Genomic DNA, 25,653 nt, shown 5'->3' on the forward strand with positions numbered 1-25,653 from the left:
TCTTAGGATTTCTTCCATCCAACAATTTCCTTGTATTTTTCACAGGAGTGTTTTTTCCTACAGCTCCCTTCACCTTCACCATAAATATCCTGTGGGTGTAAGTCAGTGCATCCACTCTGACATACTGAAAATGGAGACAAAAATGCGGGAATGCCAAGAAACATGTCACAGAATATTTTTGTTTATCATGCTCATGCTGTGGAACCAAAAGAGGGCAGCACGGCTGCACCGCTGCTGGCTGTGTGCCCTGGGAAAGCACTTGTTTAGAATAAAGATTTCCTCATGGATTTCTGTCCTTCTAAATGAGAAGGAATTTATTTTATTCTTGTTGCTCTGGCTTTCCATGAATTTTGACTACACGAGCAATCCTGTTCTTGATAAGCTGGTAGTTTTCAGATGTATCTCTAGTGCTTCTACCCTGTCTTGCTTTAGCTGCTGCACTACATTTTCTTACGGGGAGAGATCATTGGATCTGATCATAGTATTTATTTTAAAACTGTTGTCTGGGAAGTCCAGATATGTAAGAAGTGGTGTCTGACAGGTGGTCATACACCTCTCTTGTGAGTCAACAGAAAATATATAAATCAGTAGGATTCTCCTCAGAATTTGTCCTAAAGCATTTTGCTACTCTGTTAGGGAATTGAAAGTTATTCTTCTCTTGGTGTCTGGGAACCATTAGTCATGAATAAAAAGCCCTGTGAGGGTAGAGCCAATAACTATGCACAATTAACTCTGCTCCAGCCCCAGACAAATGTAGGCACAGTACAAAGGTAGCAGAAGAACAAAGGCAAATGGTGAGGCCTGCGGAACATGGAGCAGTTCTGGTCATGCAGGACCTCAGCACATATCATCCAAAATGTAGCTTTCAACAAGTGGACTTGCCACATGCCCCTTGCCACACACCACTGCAGTCTGTACTGTATGCAGTGCATAGCATGGAAAGCTCTGTAGAGTCCTTTAAAATGAAATTGTATTAAAACGTAAGTTCACTTTCAGCATTTCAGAGTAAACCAAGAGGCCATCTCCACCAACTGTTCTTTGTCCTGCAGGCAACCCTGTGTCAGCTGTCGTCACCTGCAATCTCTTTGTTGTTCCTGCTCTGAGGAAAATGCAGGGTATCTTGGATCCTCGGCCCACCATCATCAAAGCCAGGGTAAGAAGCTTGTCCTCTATTTAAAAATTCTCTCAAGATGTTGAAGCACAGCTCTCTGGGCTCTGAAAGACTGTTGTGTTTGTGGAATCTGAGCCCTGGACTAGTTCTGGCAGTGGAAGGATGTTCACACAAATAGAGGCACATTCTCAGTCTCTGTTAATGGTAATATTCAGTCCCGTAATTTTTTTAGAGTTAGATTGCCATCTAATGGAGCAAGATATATAGATGCAGAGGCAGCCATTTGCCAATCAGGCAGGAAGGACACTCTCCTGTTTAAAAAAGACATTTGTTTTAGGCTATGGTAATATTTGCAGAGTTATATGTGAATATCTAGAGCTAGATAGTTCTGTATCAGCAATAGAAAATACAAACTTTAAAGCCTTTTTGTTGAGTTATTTATATAAGAAACCCACATGACCCTCACCCTAAGCAATATAAACCCCTTCAACTCTTCTCACTTTTCTAATAAATCATGGATAGTGTAACTCTAATACAGATTTAAGGCATGTTATTATAATGTCTTCTTCTTCTTCTGTTTTTGATTCAAATAAAGTATCAAGGCATACATCAACTTTTGTAGTTTTCTTTGGCTATGCACTTTTCTCTTACAGCTTGTCCAGTGTCTCTCTTTGGCCTTCCTCAAGCATCCAGATTTTATCTCACAGCTGAAATATTCTAAAAGAGAGAGCAATTTGCAGTGACCTTCACTTACGCATGCATTTTCCATTATGAGCCATCACCTGTATGTCTTTTCATTTCAAAGACTGGCCATTTTCCTTTTGTCAGAGCTGGCAGGATTTTGAATGCAAATACCATTTTTATCTTTACACAATGTAATCCAAAGAGACCAGGCTTTTTTTTCTAGAGAAATACTATCTGTAAACTCTCAGTAAAGGAACAGTTTTGGAATATTCCACTTAATGCACGTAGATTCCTTCAGATAGTTTGATATTGTAACATCACAGCTGTATTTCCTTAAATACTACAGTCTCTTAAATACTGCAGTGTCTGCCTTCTACAGCTTTTAATCTTGCACTAGACACCATCTGACCTCAAAAGGCAAGTTTTTGAAAAGACTGTTTTTAAGGGAAAAACAATTGAGCAGATTATTCCATTATCTTAGACAGTACAATATGAATGCATGACATGTTCATCCTTTCTTTTTTAATCCTACAGTTATCATGTGATGTAAAATTGGACCCCCGCCCAGAATATCATCGGTGCATTCTGACTTGGCATCACCAAGAACCACTACCTTGGGCACAGAGTACAGGTCAGTGCCAGTCACACAGACTGACAGACACTCACACACAGCCTTGCCCTCCTAAAGATGTGTCTGGGAACAACCAAGAGTGTGCACACATTTTTTTCATAGAAACTACTTCATGCAGACTGATTTGCTCACACATTTGTGCACATGCATACACATACATTAGTACAAAATTCAGTGCTGATATGGCTTGTCAATTTAACCATTAAAACATCCTTTATTTGAGTAACCTGCCTTATACACACACACACACTACATGCATATGCTTGCATATGTGCATGCATTCCTTTTTATAAACATTCACTAAGCTTACTTGCAGTCGGGCACATTTGCTTCCTTTTGCTGTTGTGCATGTACTAAACAAGCACGAGCTGGGGCAGAGGTAGGGTCAATACAAATAAAATAAGTGTGATTTTAGCTGATCTGGAAAAGCAGGAAAGATAGCAGAGGCTCTAGATGTTCTTTTAAGGCAGACCGAGGATTTATTAGTCATGTTTGCCACCTAGGAATACTTCTGAATACTCAGCTGCAGTTGAGGTAAATACTAGATTTGAATACTGGTTTAGCTATGTACTGCTAGAAAGCCGACTGTGACACTTTTGTAAGAGATTTAGGTCCTTAAACAACTAATTGTCTTTTTGCTACATCCAAATTGTTCAACAAAAAGCACTATATATGAGTCTCCACAGGGAAACTATTAGTTCAGTTCTGGGCACCTCATCACAAGAAAGTCATTGAGGTGCTGGAGAATTTCCAGAGAGGGGCAGTGAACGGGGTGAAGGGTTTGGAGAGCAAGTTCTATGAGGAGTGGCTGAGGGAGGTGGGGGTGTTTAGCCTGGAGAAAGGAGAATCATGGGAGCTCTTATCACTCTCTACAACCGCCTGAAAGAAAGTTGTAGCCAAGCGGGGTGGAAACAAGTGACAGGACAAGAGGAAATGGCCTCAAGCTGCACTAATGGAGGCTCAGGTTGGATGTCTGGAAGAATTTCCTCTTGAAAGGACTGTTGAACATTGGAACAGGCTGCCAAGGGAAGTGGTGGAGTCACCATCCCTGGAAGAGTTCAAGAATCAACTGTTCATGGCACTTAGTGCTATAGTTGAGTTGAAATGGTGCTGTTCTGTCAAAGGTTGGACTTAATGATCTTGGAGGTTTTTTCCAACCTAAATTATTCTATTCAGAGAGAACAGAGTTAATCAAATTTATTCTAGAACAGGATATTAAAAACATTCTAGACTGTGCTGATTTTTTGTGTTTGTATAACTGGAATAGGTGTACAAATTGAAAAATAAAGTAATTTTGATAGGATTAGCAATTTACTAGGACAAGATACATGGTACAGATAATGTGGAAGGCTGGATAGGAAAGCAATCAGCAATGAGAGTGATGGTTTTGAGAGCTAGTGCAGTGAGAGGATGACTAAATCTCCCCAGAGTTCTCTGTTTCCATCCACCTTGGAACAGCAAGATCCCAGCTCCATGAATAAGTTAGCCACATAAACATTTTCATCATAACAGCTTTTGTTTGTTGCACCATGTTGCAGCGTTTGGAACTAACTGAAGACTCCACTGAAATTGTTCTGCCTCTCTCCCGTAGGGAATCAGATGAGCAGTCGTCTGATGAGTATGCGCAGTGCCAATGGACTGTTGATGCTACCTCCAAAGACAGAGCAGTATGTGGAGCTTCACAAGGGGGAGGTGGTGGATGTCATGGTCATTGGAAGGCTATGATGTCACCAGCAAGAGCGAAGCTTTGATGCATGTCCACATATCATTGACTGTATCCTGTAATATGCAACGGCACAGCTAGTTTTTCCGATTTGGATAAAAGTTGATCAGTATAGTCAACATCTTGAAATATATTTCAAATGGAATTTAAATAAATACCTTTTAAAAAAAAAACTTTAAAACAAATCTTAACAAAGAAATTTATTCTGATTATATCAAAGCAACTTTTTCCTTTTCTTGCAATTGCTTTGTGTGTTCAATGCTAGTTCTAATAGCGGTAGCTTTTAGTAGACAGCAGTAGGTGCCTGCAGAACTTGTGTTTTTTCTCATCTTTAAGATACAACTACTTACGCTCTTAAAACAAGGCTGTCTGCTTATTTATACTAGCGTAGACAACACTTGGATTTCCCTTATTAGTATGCTTCATAACCGCTTCACAGAGAGCTTCTGCTTGTTCTTTATCTTGTATCTCGTGTTGATGTGCACAGTGCCAAAAGCGTGGCTGCACTGGGAACCCAATGAAGCCCCGAGGTTTTCTCACCTCGCCGCGCATTCAGGGATGTCTCTTGTCCCAGCAGCCACCCAGCTCAGTACTCTTGGGCAGTAACTGGATACCTTTTATTTCAACAAACAAAAAAATTGCTTCCTTAAGTGCTGACAGCCTTTTTAACCAATACATTTAAAAATGTACAGAACTAAAAACTAAAAAAAATCAAAGACTGATCTTGTACAGATATTAGTGTTACCAGCATTCGTGTGGAAATTAAATGAGCAAAGAAGTAAAACTAATGTTAAACAACTCTGTACCATAACATTTTCTGTAATGATACTGAAACTTAAATGAATAAAAAAAATCCTCAATCATTATTTAAAATTTCACCTGTTTAGCCTTGTTGTTTGAAACAAAAAAGCAGTGATTTAAGAGGGTATTTGGGGTGGGGGAAGAGCGTAGGGATGAAGAGAAATAGTATGTCCAATCTAGCGCCTTCCCTCATGTACAGTGTCATGAGTGAACTGAAACTACAGAGTGAGCTCGCTCTCTCTCTCACACCTCCCAAGGGACAAAACAGAAGCAGCACTTGGAGGTGGGGTGAAGTTACAATCAGACTAATCAAAGCTGGAGAATACTTCTTTTCCCCATAAAAATTGCATAGCATTTGCAAACAGCTCTTGTGCTTCACTGTCTGGAATTTGATAAAGTGTTCTTTTTTTTTCCCCATGAGATAAGGACTTTTCAGCTCCCAACAGATTGTGTATTTTGGTAGCTTCACATTTCATCTGGGATTAAGACCATAGCAGTGCCCTACAACACCTTGTTTCTTTAACTTCATGGGTAAAATGCTATCCCACCAACTCCATTTGTGAAGCCAGAGCATTTATCTATAGTATTTTTTGAAGACTTAGGGAGAACACAGAAAATTTAAATCCTGACTGCCACAGTGGACCAGAACTATAGTTCTATGTTAACTGCAGAGGGCATCCCTCTAGGCTGGTTTCAAAACCAAACTCTGTTTGCAGGTAGGCATATACTGTGTTTGGAGGCAATCCAGGGATGGATTGTTCAGAGAAACAGTTAACACAACTTGCTGATCCTAGGTTTTTTGTTCTGGACTACGTGTCTAGATAGAGAGATTTGTGATCTCTCTATGTAGCAGCAGGGTGGTACCAAATTAAATTCATGGATGCCTGTTTTTACTGTACTAATATTTTAAACCACAGAAGGAAGAGAGAGGCAGGTTAACTCATCTCTGAGAAATACTGCAGAACATTGGGTATTGTAAGCATATAGATTATAAAGATCATTACAATGTAGTTAAGGGTTATTATAGGCAGAATATATAATGAAAATCAGAAGTTTATAAATGACACCAATAACATAAGGTTCACTAGCAATCAAGTTCAATAGTTGTTTTAAAGGCAGAGTCTACTCCTTGAGTACATGCATTTGATACATTTGGATATAGAGCTTTGACATTTTCACACTCGCCCACCTCTATTTCCTCAGAGGAAATACAAATGAGGAGTCAGAACCCAATTCAGGCTATGTTATCAAGCAAAAGTTGGGGCTGACAATTAATGATACTTATACTCTTACCTGACAGGAAACTAAGAATAACAAGTATGAGAGCAGATGTTGAAATGCTCAAGCACAAAATTTGCCAAAAACTTTATTTTGCCTTAGCTGGAAAATTGAAGCTAGTTTTTAATCAGGGGGGAAAAATGATGAAAATTGTCTGTCATTTTTGCTGGCACATAAATTCAGAAATATATTCCCAACCTAATATTTCTTTTGTGAGGGTATTTTATACATTTCCCAGAATTGCAGCTAAAAAACTCTTTGCTTGAATGCTTTATATCTACAGTAGTCTGCTTCTTGATTCTAAAGCCAGCTGGTGTTACTCCCATGTAAAAAGGTGAAACCTAAGGACTTCCAGGATAATGGAAGATCATTTCTGCATGTACTAAAAAAAAAAAAAAACCAGAGACTCCTCTAGGAGAGGTGGACAATTAAAGTCAACTATTGGTGACAAAGGGTTTGCATGGGCAAAACAGCTGTAGCAGCTGGCGGTCATTAAAGCAGCAATCTGTAGAACAAAGTATAGCTTCCCATACCTGTATTTGGTCCATAAGTTGCAATTAAGTGCCTTTTCCTCATGATGAAGAACATGATCTCTAGCAACTGTAACCCTTCACCTTCCTAGTGCCAGCTGGTCTCAAGAGACAAAGCATAGCATTTTCAGCATGATACTATCAGCAGCTGGATTTCCATATTTACTCCAAGTGAAAAAAGCCACACTGGTGTTTCTTCTGTGTTTTCTTATGGGTTGTTTTGGTTTGGTTGGTTGTTTTCTTTCAAAATTGACTGTTGTTTTTTAGTAAATCTATCCTAGCCTCCATTCAGAGAGATGAGTTGTCATGCTGGTTTTAAAGTCAGCATTGACATGCAGGCAAATCTCAGGTAATTTGTGGGGAGGAAAAGCCTTCACATTTTGAAAATGTTACAACCTCATGAGCTGCTGCTAGCTGCATGTTTTCTGGAAGAGCTCAGTGACTCATCTTCAGCATTCAGTTAAGACTTGCTCTTTGCATTTGTGCAATATCGCACACAAGCTGGTAAAGTTCTTGGAATATAAAGCCTTCAAAAGGTGATGCACAGAGGCTCAGTAGCTCTCTAGGTTTAGACTGATCTGGCTCAGAAGACATGCTCTATCCCAGCACCATACAGCAATACCAAGCATGCTCTGTCCCCATGCAAGGACTTCTGCATTTCCTTTAAAAATGCAAGCAACCAAGTAATTTTTGCAGAGTTAATTCACAAGCAGAACTGAAACCTTACTGTACTCTACTAACTCTGTAGATTATCTGAGCATACCATAGAAGACAAAGGTAGTATTCTGACCTTGATAACCAGGGATTGAAAAATAAGTTACTTCAAGGAAAGTGTAAGATAAAATGAAAGGTAAGTGTATATATATATATAAAAATATATATACACACATATATATTAGCACACAAAAAACTGCCCCTCTGGACTGACAAGGAAGCATGCAAAGTGGTTTTTGTCAGTACCTGGCATTCTCCTCAGGCAGACATTACTGTGGCCCAAGAGAATATAACACATTAATGTGTCCGACAAGAGTCTTTCCTATCTAGGTCCATCTGTTACGGCCAAGTAACCAGTGGCTTAGTCATTTTGAAATATTGTGCTGGTTGGACCACTAAGGGGGTCGCAATTTTGCGACCATGTACTGCCTAGACCTTGGACCAAGAAGCCAACATGGACATTTTCAAACACACCTCCCTACACTGGCAATGACTGGTACTAGCAGGAGAAGCTTCCGACTAAGAAACTGCTGAGAAGGAAACAACATAACGCCAGAATCACCCTTGCACTGTGTGTCCTGTGGACTTTTAGAATATTTTTTTTTTCCAAATTGGCCCTCTGCAAAACACTGGCCAATAGTTCACACCTCCAGAGAAGTATAAATGCATGGCAAGGAGACAATTATCCAGCTTCCAAATTCTACCCCCACCCAATGTTTGTGGCAAAAACTCCCACATTTTCACAGTGTGAAGCAGCATCTCCTCTGTTTTATTCTGAATCTGCCATCTCCTACTTCTGTTTGAGGCCTCTTAGTTTTTTTGTTTGAGCAGACAAAGAGAAGTCACCCTCACTTTGCCACTCATAAATTTATAGATGGCTATCTTCTGAATTGAATGTCCTAATCTATGTAGTCTGCCCTTTGTGGTCACAGACCATATGCAAGGGTCTGTAAATTGGATGATCTCTGTCACAGATTCATGGCACCATCAACGTTGGAAAGGACCTTCAAAATCATCAAGTCCAACCACCAATGCAGCACTGTCACTGTCATCCCTAAACCACATCACCCATCCCCGTTGCTCCTCTTTCACCTTTTTCAGGTTTATTATATTGTGTCAGAAACAAGGAGATCAGAACTGCATACATATTAAAAGACATCACTGTCTCGTACTACCCACATCATGATGACTTCTGTTTGTTCTCTATTTCCTAATATTTTTGTTCTTCAGTACTTCTGACTGATATGCTTTTATGGATCTTAAAAATCTCATACTTTATTCTTATTTTCTTAAAAGAAATGACCTTGAATTCTCATGCTTTATTGGTAGTATCCAACCTGGGAACAGTAATTATAATTACAGTTTAAGAAAATAATTTCCTTATGTAAGTAACTTTACTTCTATCTGTGTTAAATTTCCTTAGCTGTTTTAACTACCTTCCACTCAATTTTGAGCAATCCATCTGCAGTTCTTGCTCCTGGTAAATGGGTATCTTCCTGGAATTTAGTTGCTTTCAGTTCAATCTGATAACGGAGACTGCAGTGATTACCTCCACTGAGAATCTGTTCTATGTTTTGTGGAAAGACCTGCTTTGGTGGTTTGACAGCTATGCTGTAATATTGATACTTTACCTTATTATGCCTGATCTTTTCTTGTGGTTTCTTGCCAGCTAGATTTCTTGCTGTTGCTGACTGCCTCTTCAGCTATGCTCATTTCAGGATGCTGTTGCACTGCTTTGGAGAACTGCCACATGATTAAGACCATCCTCATGTATTCATGGAGATGCTGCAAAGAAAAAAAAGAATTTGGCTTAATATTTTCCTATAGCTTTCTTGTACTTGGATGAAGCTGCTGGAACAGGCTTGTTCATGGTCAAGGCTGGTGATCAGTCTCCAGGGATGTGGTTCTGCAGAGCTTTGTGGCTCAGGGCATGGACTGCACTCAAGAGAATGAGCTCGGGGAATTGTGTAGGCGAGTGAACTGGAGCCAGTGCTGATGACAGCAGGTTGGTTGTAGTGTACTGTGCTGCCTGCCAGGACTTTTGTGTCAGAGCTAGGTAGCTATTCATCACTAAAGATATTGAATAAGGAAAATAAAAATGGTCTGAGAGCTATTTACCTGCCAGTCTTAGGAGAGGAGAGGCACACATGCAGATGCAATGGTACTTGAGCCCATCAAACTAAAAGATAACACTGTACATCCATGACTGACTTTCTGTAATTTACTCCCTAATGGCCAAATCCAATCAATTTGCCCAATGTGCTATGAAAAGCCAGAGAACAGAGCAGAAGATAGGATTTAATGTTCTCTTGGCAGTCTGCATTGCAAAGGAGTCATGCTGCAGCTTTCTCCACTAACTGGATTTTTAATAAGAGGTGGTGACTAGGGTTAGATTAAACCAAAAGCCAAAACAAAACTAAAATAAAAACCACACACAAAAACAAACAAAATAAAAACTAAAAGGAAAAACAAACAAAAACCCCTAACCAAAACAACAACAAGAAAAGCCAAATTAACAGTCCTTTGTTAAAGACTGGGATAAAAAGCAAACACACTAACAATCACAAAGAGGATGGTGGGTGGGCAAACCCAAATAACACCTGCCCAGGCTTCTCCCAGGCCCATCACTAGCAGACACAGCAGAGGACACAGGTACAGGGCAGTCAGATGCCCATTATGTATGACATTCAGAGACTTTTAGCAAAGGAGAGTATGTTCTCTTTACTTCTACTCCTATCTTCAAGAGCAAGTTTATCCAGGTAAAAAGTCCTTGAAATGAACGCATTTAGCATGCTAAAGATAAAATTACCTGCAATTACTACAATTTTTCTTCCTCAGCTCAACAGGCACTCCTCATTCAGTTATTCTTGCTATTGCTTTTCTGTGTTTACTACACATATACGGATATATTTCCCTTCTATAGACTCACTCTGCTGACGTTTTAAAGGCAATAGTTCAGAAACCCGTCAATAGCAATGCTGCAGATTAGAGAAGGACAAAGATTTATGTTTTCATTTTCCTTTGTGAGGCCCTACTACTTGCTGTAGCAGCAGCTAGAAGTGCTGTAGATGAAAAAAATACGGTTCTGTGCTACCTCATTAAGGTTGTTAGCCACCAATGGCAGTTCAACCTCATCAAAATCAAAGCCAGCCCTTCCTGGGCAATCCCTCACCACTTGCAGATTCTCCTACTCTTGCAGGCAGTATAACTACCCTCCCTGCCTGTCATCCAGCACTGGCCAAAGCCCTGCAGAACTCTGGCAACAGCCTACACTTCTACGATTTTGCATTCACAGTGTGTCTAAAATACATGAATTCTATTTACGTGCTGTACCTCAACAGTGTTTTTCAGAGGATTTCACTCCCTCCCTTTGTGATAAGTATGACATCCTTTGGTCTTACCTTGATTAATGAAATCTTGCATTGTTGATACACCTGCAGAATGTTAATGAGCTATGAGTCTCCTTTTTCAGGGTACTTTATGATTGATTTATTGCTGCTTTATTTATCAGACCTCATTTACTACAAAGAAGGCAGCTGCCCTAACCAATCAACCCAAGAAAATAGCTCCATTACTGATTCATACACTAAAATAAAATTTAAAAGTAGCCTTTGATCTTTTTTACATACTGTGTCTCACATTTGGGAGGAGATTCTACCAGACATACAGAAATTTAATGCACTGTCCTCCCTCAAATTCCTTCTTAGGACACTTTTTCTCTGATGCCTGTCAAAACCAAGCTCTGACAATGGTACATAACATGTGATCTCATTATCAACTTAATCATATGATTATACTTACTGACTTGTTCTTATCTTCTTGTGTTTTCTCTTTTTTTCACTTTCTGTAATTTCATGTCTTACACCTAAATTACCTGGGATATTTTTCTATTCTGTTTTAGTACAGCACTTAGCAGGATCCTGGTTCAAAACCATTACCATCACAGTAATGCTACAAAGACAGTGAATCATGAGAACAGTGTCTCTTCCATCATGTTTATACTAGGAGAAATTATTGATAATAGTACTCAAGAGGTTTCTGACCACAGCAATCAGATATCCAACGTTTTGAATTACACATGAAGAGTGATTTCCAATCATCCTTTATCCTTATTCAAATTCTTTCCCTTCTTTTCATTTATGGATACTCCTGTTTCATTATTCCACATTCTCCTCTCTCCTCACCAACCCAGCAGATAAGCTTTAGGGCCACCAAGCCAAAACACTATGAAATCTATTGGTAGTGTAGTCTCTGACAGACCATATGGCAAATGTCAGCATTGATGGAGTTGGTTTTTTTTTTTGTTTTTTTTGTTTTTTTTTTTTTTTTTTTTTTTTTGTTCAGGTTAATCAAAACCAGAACCCTTTTGTCCACAACTGACCCATTTATCCACAACTATGTGATCACTGATCTCTGTGCTGTCAATCCCTGTTCACCAATTCCTAATGTGATGCTGACATCACGTCCATGTTCCCATAGCAAAGTATGACAAACTTCTGGAAACTTTCATAGTGGCCATACCACATGAAATATGTGGAATTTCCCCAGGTGAGTTAGTACCAAGAAGTGTTAAACATTTCTTTGAAGATTAAATAAGAAATATGAATGTATTTCCCATTTCCATACACTGTTTTTCTTCTTTTAAGGGTGACTTTATTAACAGATCTTGTGACCCTGAGACAAAAGCCAGCTTCTCTGGGCCTCTATCGAGCTCATAATTACACTGGCTCTTTGTCCCAGCACTAACACCATAAAGCTAGAAGAAACAAATTAAAAACACACTTTTTGGCCCCACTCATGCGATCATTTCAGGCCAATGCTACCCACATTCATATAGACAGAAAATTACTACTAATACTTAATAAACCTTCTTCTAAATATATCAGAAGCTGAAAGCTGGTAGCAAGATTAGGATATAGGTCTCTCAGAAAATAAGACAGTAGAATAAAGGTATTGTAGAGACAAGAATGCAGAGAATGTGAAAAAGTAAGTAAAGGAGTTATAAAATTTCTTAGCTGATATTTTCCTGCTTCAACTGTACCTACAGAGCCACCATTCTTCTGTTGTCAAAGACTAGATCCTTTACCACCTTCTGGACATAAGCTGACTTGACATGGATGTACAACAGGAGCTGTACACTAGTGATCAATCACTAGTGATTCAATATAATAAAGTCAAGATCCAGAACTAGAATTTCTATTTTTCTTTATAGAATAGATGTCTTATTTTTTCCAGTCATACTTCCAATAGAGCTTCAACAGCTTGAAATGTTGGCTGTTACTCACTATTGACTTCTCTACTTTAATGATCTTCCTTCATGCGCTTCTCCATTTTGCTAAGTCATGAAAGTATGGATGAGCTCTTGTTCAATCAACCTCCTTTTTTGGGCACATGCTGTTACACTGTGGTCCTCCTTACAGCTGGGGTTTATGTTTGGATTTTATTTTGTATTATTACATCCTCCCTGTTCTCTTCCTGTTTAGACAGAAATCCTTCTGCACATGGGAGACTCACAGGTATCCCTACCTCAGCTACTTGAAAGAAGACAGAAAGATTTTAGTAGGGACTGGTGTCAAAATCTGGATGGGCGGAGAGCAAAGCTCTTATCTCAGTTTCCAAATAGGAGCAAAAACAGAAGAGCAAAAGCAGAGAAAACATGAAAACTAGGTATGTATGTTTGGAAAATGAATCTAATATACTTGGTTTCTGCTACTGACTTTGAAAAATAAATTGTGTCATATTTTTGTCTTCAGAAAATATGTTATTGCAAAACATTTTCAGGTTTACTGTAGAATACAGGTTATAGTTTCCAGACTTTGGTTTCTCAGATGGACGTTCAGGGCTTTTGAAAGACCATTTCAGCAATAACCCTTTGAGTTCACAAAGATGGACAATCAAGAAAAAGGGTATGAATATTAAGTGACTAAAGTGCCAGTGGTCTCCTTGAATGCTAAAGGAGCTGCATACACAGACTTTCGATTTAGACTCACAGTATTTGAAGGAATTATATAGCGTGAGGCTCACTCAATGTTTCCTTTCTGGCCAAAATCAGCAGTATGTCCTGGCACCAGAAATCTATCTTTTCTGTATCTTCTGCACTGCCATATGTACCCTGGCTTGTGCAGAAAAGGAGCAGATTTTTTGTCGGTGGTGTTGCACAAACTAAGCAAGCAAAAGTTAGATGGCAGAAGGAAATTAAAACTGTCTTTTACATAAGCATCTGCATGACAGCAAAGAAAAAGGCTTCACCACAATCACTTCTCAAGCTACATCTACACATCAAGTGATGTGCTCCCGTGTGTGCTATGTTCAGATGTGTCATATACAAGTGCAGTCCACAACATTCAAATATCTCAAATGTGCCTGCACCTGAAAACAAGGCTTGCTATATAATTTACCAATACATGTTTCTACTGCAGACAGAAAAGAGATTAAAATAGCACCTATTTCATACTGATCCTGGTAGATAATGACATTACTAGGGTAAGGCTTATTCCTGAGTTTGTTGGCAATGACAACAAATCCTTTTTCCTGCTTTTATAAGGTCAAATACAATGAAGTAAAAAAGTGGGGAAATAAATTAGACTTCAGGTATGACAGTTTTTCTGATATTTACTCACTTCCCTATTGCTATTCCCAATTTAATAATAGGTAAGAAAAGCTGAAACTTCGTGGATTGCGAGTTCTTTAGAACAAATGTTCCTATGTACTCATTGCCAATAGATCAGCACTTGTTTGGCTATATTATTAGAAGATACTCTGTGCTCATTCCCTGCTGTGATTACATCTAACCTTCCAGGGTATAGTGGCAGGTTTGTTCTAGAAAGGCCTTGTTGTTTGACTTGTTTGGCTGATGGCAGCCATTGCAACTCCTCTGCAAATATAGATAAAATACAGGATGGTGGAAAGGTTGAGGAAGCTGCAGACCTACACCAGTTCAAAGAGATAATGTTGGTCCATACCTCCTCTTCCAGTGTGATGTAAGGCTTTCCAAAACCCCTTTGAGCTTGAATTTATCTCTAGATAGCAGGTCTGCAGTGTCTTCAAGCATGAGGTCTAGCAGGCTCATGTTTCAAGCAAAATGTGGACCTGTTATGAAGCACTCTCCACAAAGTCCTGTTAAGATTAGCATTAGCACCCTTTCTCACATCCTGTATTTCTGCACAAATCTCTACAGACTATCCATCTGGAACAAGTAGGAACCTAAAGAAAGTCTTCATTAAAGTCCACAGTTCCCTTTGTTTATATTTCTCCAATTCTTGTTAGTGATGAAACACTGTTATCTATACCTGCCAAGGAATGACAGAAACAGAAGCCACTCAACTTATTGATGCCCCTTAATTTATATCTAAGCTCATCATTTTGCATGTGACTGAATCAGCACATAAACTTACACACTAGAAGCTATGAAGATGAAAATTGTACAATGTTGGTAAATTCATTATACGGATTTTGAATATTCCTATATAGAGGAAAGCTGTTTATATTAATCAGAAATTATAATTTTGCTAACACAGAGGTAATAGCTATGCATGAATTCATGCCAAGATATGCTGCATATACTAACTAATAGAATGCAATAAATTTAAGATTTAATTAGGAATACCTCCCTCATAAGATAAATACCATGTCTGGAGAAGCATTGCACACCGCCTACAGTAATAGATTTATTTGCATTCAAACAACCTGTCTGGATGCAAACAACAGGGTCATCAGAAATAACCTTATCCTAAGGAAAAATTTTAAATCCATCAAAATATAGGGATAAAATGCCAAGAGTGATTGTTCTCATGAGAAATGACATTAATGAGATATACTCTTTCGAATTCTGAATTGCTGTTAAGTAAATGTATTTGCCCCAGTTACAAGTATGTCATAATCCAAGATAAGCTGATGAGACAGGACTGAAGAATTAATGAAATACTTCCACAAAGACTTACTTTCTGCAGTGGTAAATGTGACAAAAGTGACCACAAAGCGCATGGCATTTGTTCTGAAGTCATTAATTTGGCAAAGCAAAACCAGAATAACTACTCTTGAGCATTGTGTTTCTCCTGACTGATTGAATAGGTAGATATGGTCCTTTAACTGCAGAAACCATCATCACTGTGCTGACTAAAACTGTCACTGACAGACCTTGAAGAGGCAAGGTGTGGCAAAGGACTCCTGCCCCATACAAATGGAGCTTCTATTCAGCCTCAGTTTACTGGAATCCCATCTAAAATGCTCTCAGGCAATGCTGCAAAGAATAAACAACGTCAGAGTATTGTGTTTCCTGGACTACAACAGTGGGAAGAAGGACGAATTGCCTGCATTGCAAATGTAGTAAAAAATACCTCTTAACTGCTGTGCCTGGGGCAAAGAAAAATAACTCAGCCCGGATGCTTGCCGGGTTACATACCAAAACGGTCCTATACTGAGCTGATTCAGTAGACTGGTATGCAGGGCTGGCTCACCGAGCCAATACAGTCTACCAGCTCCCGTGAAAGAAAAATTACTGCTGGGAGAATGACAGTCATTGAAGATCCTGCAAGCAGGAGAGCTACCAAGCATAATGGTTTTGACTATGATTTTTAGGAAATATTGCAAAATTGAGCAGTATATTCCAAAGCAATTTTTGCTGCTTTCTGGCAAGATGCAGATTCACGGGAACAGTGTGGAATTGGCACTGCAGTTTATCGATTTATCCAAGAGTAATGAAGACCATCCATATAGCTCCACACAGCTATGTGGAAAGGATTATTCTGTTATTATCAACACAACTTTTTCCTTCCTTAAAGACAATTGTGTAGCTGCTACTGCTTTCTTAAAGGTATTAGGTAGACCAGCTTTGCTTGTGGCATATGACACATATGCTGTAACATATGACAAGCATATCATGGTGCTATCCTCCATAATTCACTACCACAAATCAAGCAGCTATGCCTCCATTACTTGAAGTGGTAAATGAAATCTACTGGCTTTTTATAAGGAAGTCATTATACTGGGATCAGCATGGACTTCTACAAAGGGACTGCATGCCATACCTGAATTTCCTCTGTGCCATGAACTCCAGCTTTATAGCATGTGATGAAATGACATAAGAAGGATTTTTCTGTGCATGATTCTCAAAGAAAAAAAAAAAAAGGTTGGCCTCAGTTTCAGAATATTTGCAATAAAATGTACAGAATTAGGGATCCAAATAAAGCAGATTTTGAGCAACATTTTAAATGCTGGGGAACAACAGACATGCTGGCTGGCAGTTAATTGCCCCAAATGTTGTTTATAATATGCTGAAAGAAAGCTGAAAAAACAGAGGAATATTCAAGCAAAGGTTTTAAAAAGAACAATTTTGAAAGTGATTCTTCCTCATGCTGTATTCAGACATCCATGGAGTTAAAGGTACAGCACAGATTAGCCACAAATCTTCTAGTGTCAGTAATTAATGGAGGGGAGAGTTATCATACTGGGATGCACAAACTGAAAGTCTATACCAAAAAAGACTCATAAATCATAGCAGGGAAGATTATTTCAGTGAAAACTTAGAAAAAGGGAACAAGGAGAATTATGATGTTTGTGTATGTTTCACAGTATCTTACAGCTGTCTTACTGTACATCTAGTTTGTATTCAAGAGAAAAATTTATTGCATTTCAGGTTTATAGAATATGTGAAGTACAGTGTCACACTTTTGGGTGACAAATATATAAAGCTCAAGCTTTACACTGCAGCATGATCAGATAGGAAGGTCTTTTCTTTAGCATAATTACTACTACAATGCTGCCTTTCAGGAAAGACAATTGTACCTGGGAAGAATCTAAAAACCACAAATGTCTTATTTCAGTAGGACTTACCACCTAAGTATTTTTCTTAAGCAGTATCAACTGCTGAAACTTTTGTTGGTTCTTTTTGTGGGTTATTCCCCTGTTTTCTCACAGATCTCTGAGCTATCTCACAGGTTGTTATTTCTTCACAAATAGAGGAAAAACAAGAATCAGCAAACAGATACAAAGAGATAAGACAATCACTAATGTGAGTACAACTTAGTAGGGGGAAACAGTGGAAGAAAGCTAATTTTTATTGCCTGTTCTTTCTTTTCTGGATTAAAAATAGTGCCCCAAAGTGTTACACTAACAACCTCACTTCCAGTTTTTATTTGGGGCACCCATCTTTTGGGAACCATTCCTATTTCTGAGCTTTAAATCCCACACTGAGGGATGGATAGTACTCCCAGACTTAAGACATCTCTTCTGGAGACTAACCTTTTTCTGCAGCTGAACTTCTGCTGGGTTTATGATCCTACTCATAAATATTATGACCTTACTTGGAGTTGTAAAATTTTTTATCTGAAGAATTATAAGGAGGGGCAGAGGACACTAGAAACCAGAGGAAGATGTTCTGGCTATCCAGATGAAACTGAATGCAAAATCAGGTTATTGAATAGGAAATAAGCAAAAATTCTAGATGCTATCAAGGAGGAAAATGTAACTACATTTGAATCCTTAGTATTTGTTGTCCGGAACAATGAAAAATGTTGAAATTAAATTGGATTCCTGTACTGATTTCAAAATTTAGGGTTTCTGTTGCTGGGTTATGGAAACCAAGAATTCTTTTTTTTTCTTCTTTTTTTTTCTTGCTTAACGCAGAATTTGACTTCTGGACTTTGGTGTTTTGCACTCTTCTTCAAAACATTAGATACTGAATGCAACCAGCCCTACATGTGGACTAGTGCTGCTGTTACATTCTTTCAAATGGCTGAGGCATGTATCTACTTAAGAGTTAAAATAATCATCAAATTTGTAGTCAGGAGATATCAGACTGCTGTAAATCAGACTGGAAAGTTCACTGAGAAATACTGTCATTTCCCCAGCAACACAGGGAGAATATATAGACAAGTCTGAGCAGGCAGGAGCTCACTTTCATTCATATTCAATTACAGGTGACATTTAAATGTGATTATCCAAGATACAAGCTATCAATATCTGAAGGCCAAGGGAAAAATCCCTGTGAAGTTCTCAGAGACAGGAGGAAAAAAGTCTATTTCAATAGACGTCAGACATGAAAGTAGAGAGATAAAAAGAATAGTACACAATTTCTCAAAGCTGTGCAAGAATTACAGATCAAGAAGAAAAGGGTAATCAAGATAATAAAAGAACTAACCAACCAAACAAACAGCAGAAAGGTCAAGAAAGAGAATGGAATACAAAGTCTGGCATCAGGCAGACAAGAATGCCTCAGGGATTGCATAAAAAACTATTTTGGCAAATAAAGAGGGTTGACACCAGCTTGGAAGGGATCCAAGGTGGAGTTAGAAGAGAAAGTACATCTGCTGTAGAACTGATGCTCCATGAGTTTAGAGATAAAGAGTTTAGAGATAAAGGGGAGGAGAGTTATGGGGCAGACAGATGGGGATTACTTCTCCAACCCACTGACATAAGCACTGTGGCCAGTGAGGCCCTTCTGACAACACTGCTTTTTTGCAACTGTCTGTAGAAGCATTCATAAACTGTAAAGCATAAATATAGTTAAATAGTGACGTAAAGAGGAATTTTTATCTGATCCCTTGGTGATTTTTCATTTCCCCTCCAGAGGGCAATGGTTTCAAAGAAAACATTTTGTTCTGTGTTAGGCTGATTCCTCAGCTTGAGTGAGAATTTATTTTTTCTCTTTTCTATTGATTGCAATCAGCCAGATTTAGATTGATCACAATTATATCTGCACTCTGCTGTTAAACAGTGACATTAATTCATGTCAAATTCAATTCATCAAAGATGAACATTTTCTTTGTTAAAAACTATTTGTCTGTGGAATTAATGCACCAATCTTAAAAAGAAAGTTCTATAATAAATAAAGTTGCCTAAATACACTGGTTCTGCAGCTTTAAGCAGGCTTTAATGTTTCTATAATCCCAGATAGCAAAAACATAGAAAAATTGTCGAAAATTGAAATGTTCAATGATCCAAGCTCACAAAAGGTATCACTTGGGTATTTCTTTTCAGTTCCTTTCTACTTAAAGATAATAACTGAACACTTTGAAGAAGAGATGGAACAGAAAGCTTTATACTACTTTGGCAAGTAGTTTTCTCATTTCCTTTAAAAGCTGTCTTTGTAGATCCTCAGATGAAAGATTAATCAGCTAAGACAAAGCAAAGGAACATTAAAAGCTTTGATCTTCCCAATCATCATTCCATTGTCATTCCTCATCCTCCCATTCACCTTCCTTCTCTGTATCTTTTTTTTTTTTTTTTTTTGTTAAATTCAAGCTAAAATGTTTATTTTCTCAGAGTAATTTCTGTGTTCTCAGCATACCACCAAACAGCACCACAAGGCAAAATGAACCATAAGAGCTGTCTATTGAAATGATTCAAACCAGAAAGTTTAACTGGGTCTTTACAAATAATGCTGCTGATCCTGTGCTCTATTGTGAATCTTCTTCAGGTATGACAACTTCTTGGCCTGACAGAGTACTTTAATCTGTTGGATAGAATTAGCCAAGCACATCTCATTCAAGTACCATTTGAATGGATTTGCCAGCTGGGTGCAGGCTAATATTAGGGTTTCTGTGATGCCTTGTGAAAGCCAGAGGGAGGAGATTGGTTACCAAAGAAACAAACAGATCTTTAAGCAGATCTATCCAAGAGATCCCAAGTTCAGTCTTAACCTGGTCTGGTAACCCCTTTTGGCAAAAAAAATTAAACTTCAGCTACAAGTACAAGGCAGTAAAGGAGGGAAACGGAAATTCTGGAACTGATGAGAATCCTCCTTTATTTTATGACAAATTACACACCATATTGAAGAAAATTCCCTTATCCTGGTTTAAAAAATGTCTGCTGGACAACATGTAAATTGGAGGCAATAAGATTTTCTGTGGAAAGGCAGTACAAATGCTATCAGCTGAAGGAAACTGTAAGCAGAATTTGTGGCTTTTTTTTGTCTGACCATCCCAACCTTGGACACAGAAAAGAGAGTTCAACAGTGAACACATAACTGACAAACCTACCTACTTTTTGCAGTCATATCTTCTAGGCAAGTATCATTTTGAAAACATCCTTTGGTTCTAAGGTCCTTTGTCAAAGTGCTTTCTAAAAAAGGGTTCATGTGAACTTTCATGAACCATGTTCATATGAAGGTGAGAAGAACCATGCTTGGTGCTGCTCAGCCACAAATTACCAGTGTCATGGTTCCCCTCTCTTTTTTATTTCCCAAGTAAATAATTCTGCAGTTCACTAACATCTATATCTCCTGCGGTGCTCCACTTGTGTTCACTTAATGCAAAGCCCCTCAGTATTGGTCGGAACAGAAACAAATGTTAAATGCACTTACAACGCATACTGCCCTGGGGAGTTTGAGCCACAATGTGAAAAGGTAAAAGGCTTTCAGACTTTCCTCTGCAGGTAACTGGGCAGGACATACCTTAGTGTCTTAAGCCTTTTCACACAATAAGAAAAACCATAAGGACGTTATTTTGGGACTTCTAAAATTAATCTTTGTATCTCAGTGTTTAGAACAGATCCAAAAGAAAACATGATATATAGGGTACCGTTATAGAAAGTGTGGATTTCACTGTGAAGAATGATAGAGTTAAATGGCACAGATTTTTATAGGGTTAAACTGAAGCAAGGGGAGATGGACTAAAGCAGGTATCTCTTTAGGACTTCTTAGTTATCTAAGAAAGCCTTTTTTTACTAGTCTGGTTACACAGAACATTTTTTCTAATGCCTTGAGCAATGATCTAGGCAGCCTAGCCTGAAAAACCAGGGAAGTGAGTGCAGTTTGCAGCTCAAAGTCAAACTTGACTGTTGCACGCTGAAAAGACGTTTTCCTGTTCCTGAGAAACACAGCCGAGGATAAAAACAAGCCGGTAAAACTACTTGTATCCTCCTGTTTTCTTCATTCTTCCAGAGTGTTATGGGCGCCTTCTGTGCCTCAGCCTCCCAGAGGCAGAGTGGACTCTCGATGAGATTAAATACTTTTTTCCCCGCACAGGCTCCAGCCTGGCTGGGGCATTCAAGCTTTGACTGAGGATGCGGCGGCGGCAGCAGCAGGCGAACGGAGGGATGCCAGGGAGGGTGGAGAAAGGGCTTGCAGCGGCCCGGTGCACCCAGGGCCCAGCAGTTGCAGCGGGCGGGAGGCGGCAGCTGGAGCCGGGCGAGGAGGAAGGAGCAAGTGGCCAGGGGGCGAGCCACGTCTGCTCGGGGCACAGGCTCCCGTGGTGGTCCCGCTCGGGGGCGCAGAGAAAGCCGTGGTAGAGAGATGGCAGATGACGGCGGGAATGGACTGGACTGAAATGGGCTGCCCAGGGAGGCGGTGGAGTCACCGTCCCTGGAAGCGTTTAAGGAAAGACTGGCCGTGGCACTCAGTGCCAGGGTCCAGTTGACAAGGCGGTGTTCGGTCACAGGTGATAGGTGGCCTCGGTGATTTCAGAGATCTCTTCCAAGCTACTCGATTCCGTGATTCTGCGAGGAAGGAGACACAGAAGCAGTGCCACGTCTCACGTGTCCACTCCACCTGATGGCAGCCCCAGGCAGTAGCCCCGACCGCCGCTGCGGCCTCCGGGGACAGCGCCGCGCTCCCCGCCCGGCCGAGGCGGCCGTGGGGCGGCCCCGCGCCTGCGCGGCGGGGCGGGGCGGCGGCGCTGGGGCGGGCGCGGGGCCGGGCCGGGCTGGGCGGCGGCTGCGCAGCGCTGCGGGGGCTGTGGCCGGGCGACTCGCGGACCGGGCACCGCGACGCCGCGGGACGCCGGAGACTCCGACTTCCAGCCGGCGGCCGGGCCGGAGCGTGTCAGCGGCGGAAAGAGACGGACGGTAAGCGGAGCGCCCGTGCCTGGCGTGCGAGCAACAGGTCCCGCCGCGGAGCCGCGAGTCTCGGCTGGCCGGAGCCTCCCCCGCGGCCACGGCGCCCGCGCAGGCCCGGGGGTCCGGCCGGGCCGAGACCGGGCGGGACGGTGGGGCATAGCCGGGCTCGGCGGCTCTGGGGGCTCGGCCACGGTCCCCGCACCCCGCTGGCGGTGGCCCGGGCTGTACCTTGGCCGCGGGTCCCGGCCGGGCGGGGCGGCCCCGGCCGCGGCGGCTACAGGTGCCGGCGGCGCTGCCGGGAGCGCGGGGGGCCTCCCGAGAGCGGCTCCTGCGGCTTCCCTGCCACCCTTTCTTGGAGTGCCTCCCGGGAGCTTAGGCCCAGGAGTTGTGAGGAAACCTCCCGCACTTGGCTGTGTGCTCTCTGCGGACTTGTCGTGGGTTGTGTACGAGTTTAAACAATGCGGGGGAAACTTTAGGCCCCCCTCCTGTGCACTTCTGATGCCCTGGCAGCTCTGTGTTTGGAAATGGTTCCTCTGTGAAGTTTTTGCTTCGTACTGGTTTATGAAGCTTCGCGGAGCTACGTTAAAACAGGTTGAACACGAGCGACTTCCAGTGTATTTTACAGTCAGCAGTAGTTAGCGCACGTCCCGGTTGGAGCGGCTCCGTTTTCCGAAGGCTGTAGTGGCAAAGCTCTTGCGGTGCGGCTGCTTCCCTAGCGGAGGCATCGAGGCTCTGTGGTGCGAGAGAGAGACACTACAGCCAGGCAACAAAGAACGCGGGGACTGTGGGCTCGGTGAGGCAGACCGCGTGAGAAAATTAAATTAACTTCTATTTGACCTTACTGAGGAATATTTATATGCAAACAAAGGCTGTCTAAAATAATAATATTGTTAGATGTCTCACATGGGACAGATCCACGAAAAATAACTTAATGAGGAATATTAAAAGGGGTAAATATCAATAAGTGCTATGGAGGGTATTTTCTTTTAAAGATAAGGCCTCTATTGGAATTATTTAGGCGTTGACTATATCCATAGCTCACTTAATAGAGCAAAATAGTTTCATTCTAGATACATGATAATATACAGCTGACTGCAGTCAGACTTCTAACAAGTGACTGATGGTGATCTTCTATGTGTTGGCTGCTTCTGTTGCCAATGCCTTAAAGGGATCTCTCTGTCCTTTTTAAGGATTGAGGTATTTTTCGTGAATTTGTAAAAAAGGTATCTTTATATTGTCTTTAGACATCTCTGTCTGCAAGCTTTTGGTTTTGATCTGTTGTCCAAATTTTCACAGTACATATTTTTTCCTTATGATCACAGTAGAGCTGTTACTACGTATCTGAATGCCAAACACTTTAGATCTGACTGGGTGATACACATATTAACTCTTCTCCAGCCTGCTGTACTAAAAAAAAATCCAGTATTGTGCACATTAAAATCTTAAATAATGGTCTACTCTTGTAGACACTTTTAACATGGCATCAAAAATATTAGTGTTTTGAAGCAGTGTTGTAGGATGTTACATTTAATTATGATTATTGTTAATAATGTAATAGAGACTTGAATGTTAGTCCATGATCACTGAACTCTTTAAGTATTTCCTTCGGAGTTTACATTCTTCCAATGTGTGTCATATTACCTTGCAGTGTGTGGAATAACAGTGGATGGTGTTTTTCTGTATAGAATTAGCTCTTGGTAAAGACTTTAATTTACTTAGTTTTTATTAAATTTCTTCTCAGAAGTTCTGAACTTAGAATTGTGCATCAAAATATTTCTTCAGTAGACTGATTTATCTGGCTTAGGAATCTGCAGGAGTTACTTATGACCTTTGAGGGGTGACAGGCATCTCTCAGTACCACAGCAGTACCTGATAAAGAACCATAGAAAATGCAGTGCAGAGGTTTGGATTCATACCAAGAGTTATGGATACAGAAAACTTAATGTAGTCTGAAGTATATGTGCATCCATTTATTGACCCTTTTGTATAAAAAAATAATTACATTTGTTGTAATAAAAAGATTAGATTTTCCTAATACTTCATTTGCTGCTTTAATTAGAATCTCCTGCTATACTTAAAAGTTGCAGGCTTTTAAAAAAACTTCAGCATTTTTAGGTGCAAATTCTATTATGTCTCTTCAAAGACTGGATCTTAACATCAGAAGCTAACTGTTTTAACTGTTGCAGCTACTGTTTTTTTCCCAGTTTGTACTTTGAAGTGCATTCCTTTTACAGTGTTAGGCTTTTAGAATGCTGAAGGCTAAAATTTCAAACAGTGTGCTACTTACATAGCCGGATTTGTATCTGTATTCATGTGCCATGTTCAAAATTTTTAAATATTTAGCAACTGACATTTTTAAAGTACCTTCTCAGTCACTGTTGCAGAAATGCTTGACATTGCGGTATTTGGAAGACTAATTACTGCCTTGATCATGCATTTGAAAACCTCAAGACTTTTTGTAAATATTAATTAAATAATGCTATATTGTTTTCCTTTTATTAATAGACAAAGAGAGGCGTTTGTGTATTTGAAAAGGTTTGCAATATGTCCATGATAGAAAACTCGGTGGAAACAATTTAAGTGGTGGTTTAAAATCAGGTCTGCTGGCAGAATTGGTTTTCTAGTGTAGTTATGTACCTTGGAGCTTTATTCAATACAGCAGTTCTGACAACAGGGGCACTTCATGTACACATCCTCTTTCCTTCACTCCCAATCCAGCTAGACAAGCTGGACAAAATGTCTCAAGCAGTAGTTTAGGCTAAAGTATGAAGCAGAAGAAAGAGGAAATTATAACTAATTAAGTATATATCTCAGAGTATTTTAAAGTAAGCTTTTGGGGTTTGTTCTTTTTTTTAATGGGAGGTAATCAGCTGTAGATGTCTGTTGGTAAAGACTTGTTTTATAATGCTGAGGTGTCTAATTGCACACTAACACATAGCTGTGTGGGAAGAAAAAAATGCTGTAACTCTCAAAGGTTGCAGCAGTTAAATTAGAAAGCAAACACAGATACCATCAGTAATGCACACTTCTAAAAGAAATGCCCCAGTTCCATGAAGAAAGACCTAATCTTGCACACTTCTGTTTTGGCAGAAAAAGGATGTAATGTTGCATTTCTTTAAAGATGTGGAAATGGTTTTGAGTACCTACCCAGCATATTGAGATTTGGGTTCAAATCCTTCTACTCTTTAGGGGAGCTGCCAATTCCCAAAAGGAATGCTTTAACTGTCAGACCAGCGGGTGTTTTGGTTTGATTCTTGAGGAGTAATAGTCACTTAGGAAGGGAGTGAATATGTAGTGCAGGGGCTGGCTTGATCAAGTACAAAATAATGATATGGATTCAGGTCTCCTTTCCTTCTTACAAAGAGCTGAAAGAGTAAAGGAAAGGGATTTTTCTTGGGGGTGTTTTTTT

At 40.1% G+C, this 25,653-nt stretch overlaps 2 protein-coding genes and 1 long non-coding RNA gene across 25 annotated transcripts in view; 2 read left to right on the plus strand and 1 right to left on the minus strand.

Annotated features, from left to right (window-relative positions):
* The window catches only part of GPHN (gephyrin), a 279,199-nt gene extending 274,172 nt beyond the window's left edge, over positions 1-5,027 (plus strand). For all 22 annotated transcript variants that reach the window (XM_068193120.1, XM_068193123.1, XM_068193122.1 and 19 more), the window contains 3 exons: positions 1,050-1,153; positions 2,330-2,426; positions 4,018-5,027. In XM_068193120.1, coding sequence (XP_068049221.1) covers positions 1,050-1,153; positions 2,330-2,426; positions 4,018-4,151 — 335 coding nt within the window. In that variant the 3' untranslated portion in view covers positions 4,152-5,027. The remainder of the gene's footprint in view (positions 1-1,049; positions 1,154-2,329; positions 2,427-4,017) is intronic.
* LOC137475641 (uncharacterized) lies at positions 566-11,720 on the minus strand. The gene is made up of 2 exons (XR_010999997.1): positions 9,104-11,720; positions 566-4,205 (listed from the first exon to the last, which is right to left on the minus strand). It is a non-coding gene; the product is annotated as an uncharacterized lncRNA (long non-coding RNA).
* Positions 11,721-22,101: 10,381 nt separating this feature from the next.
* Positions 22,102-25,653, plus strand: part of PALS1 (protein associated with LIN7 1, MAGUK p55 family member) — a 55,631-nt gene continuing 52,079 nt past the window's right edge. The window contains exon 1 of one of the 2 annotated variants that reach the window (XM_068193142.1): positions 22,102-22,253. The gene's annotated coding sequence lies outside the window, so the exon portion shown is untranslated. Of the gene's footprint in view, positions 22,254-22,664; positions 22,688-25,653 lie in introns of those variants that run through there. The other variant, XM_068193144.1, reaches the window with a different exon arrangement.

This window comes from Anomalospiza imberbis, chromosome 6 (genome assembly GCF_031753505.1).
Source record: "Anomalospiza imberbis isolate Cuckoo-Finch-1a 21T00152 chromosome 6, ASM3175350v1, whole genome shotgun sequence".
Lineage (NCBI taxonomy): Eukaryota > Metazoa > Chordata > Aves > Passeriformes > Viduidae > Anomalospiza > Anomalospiza imberbis.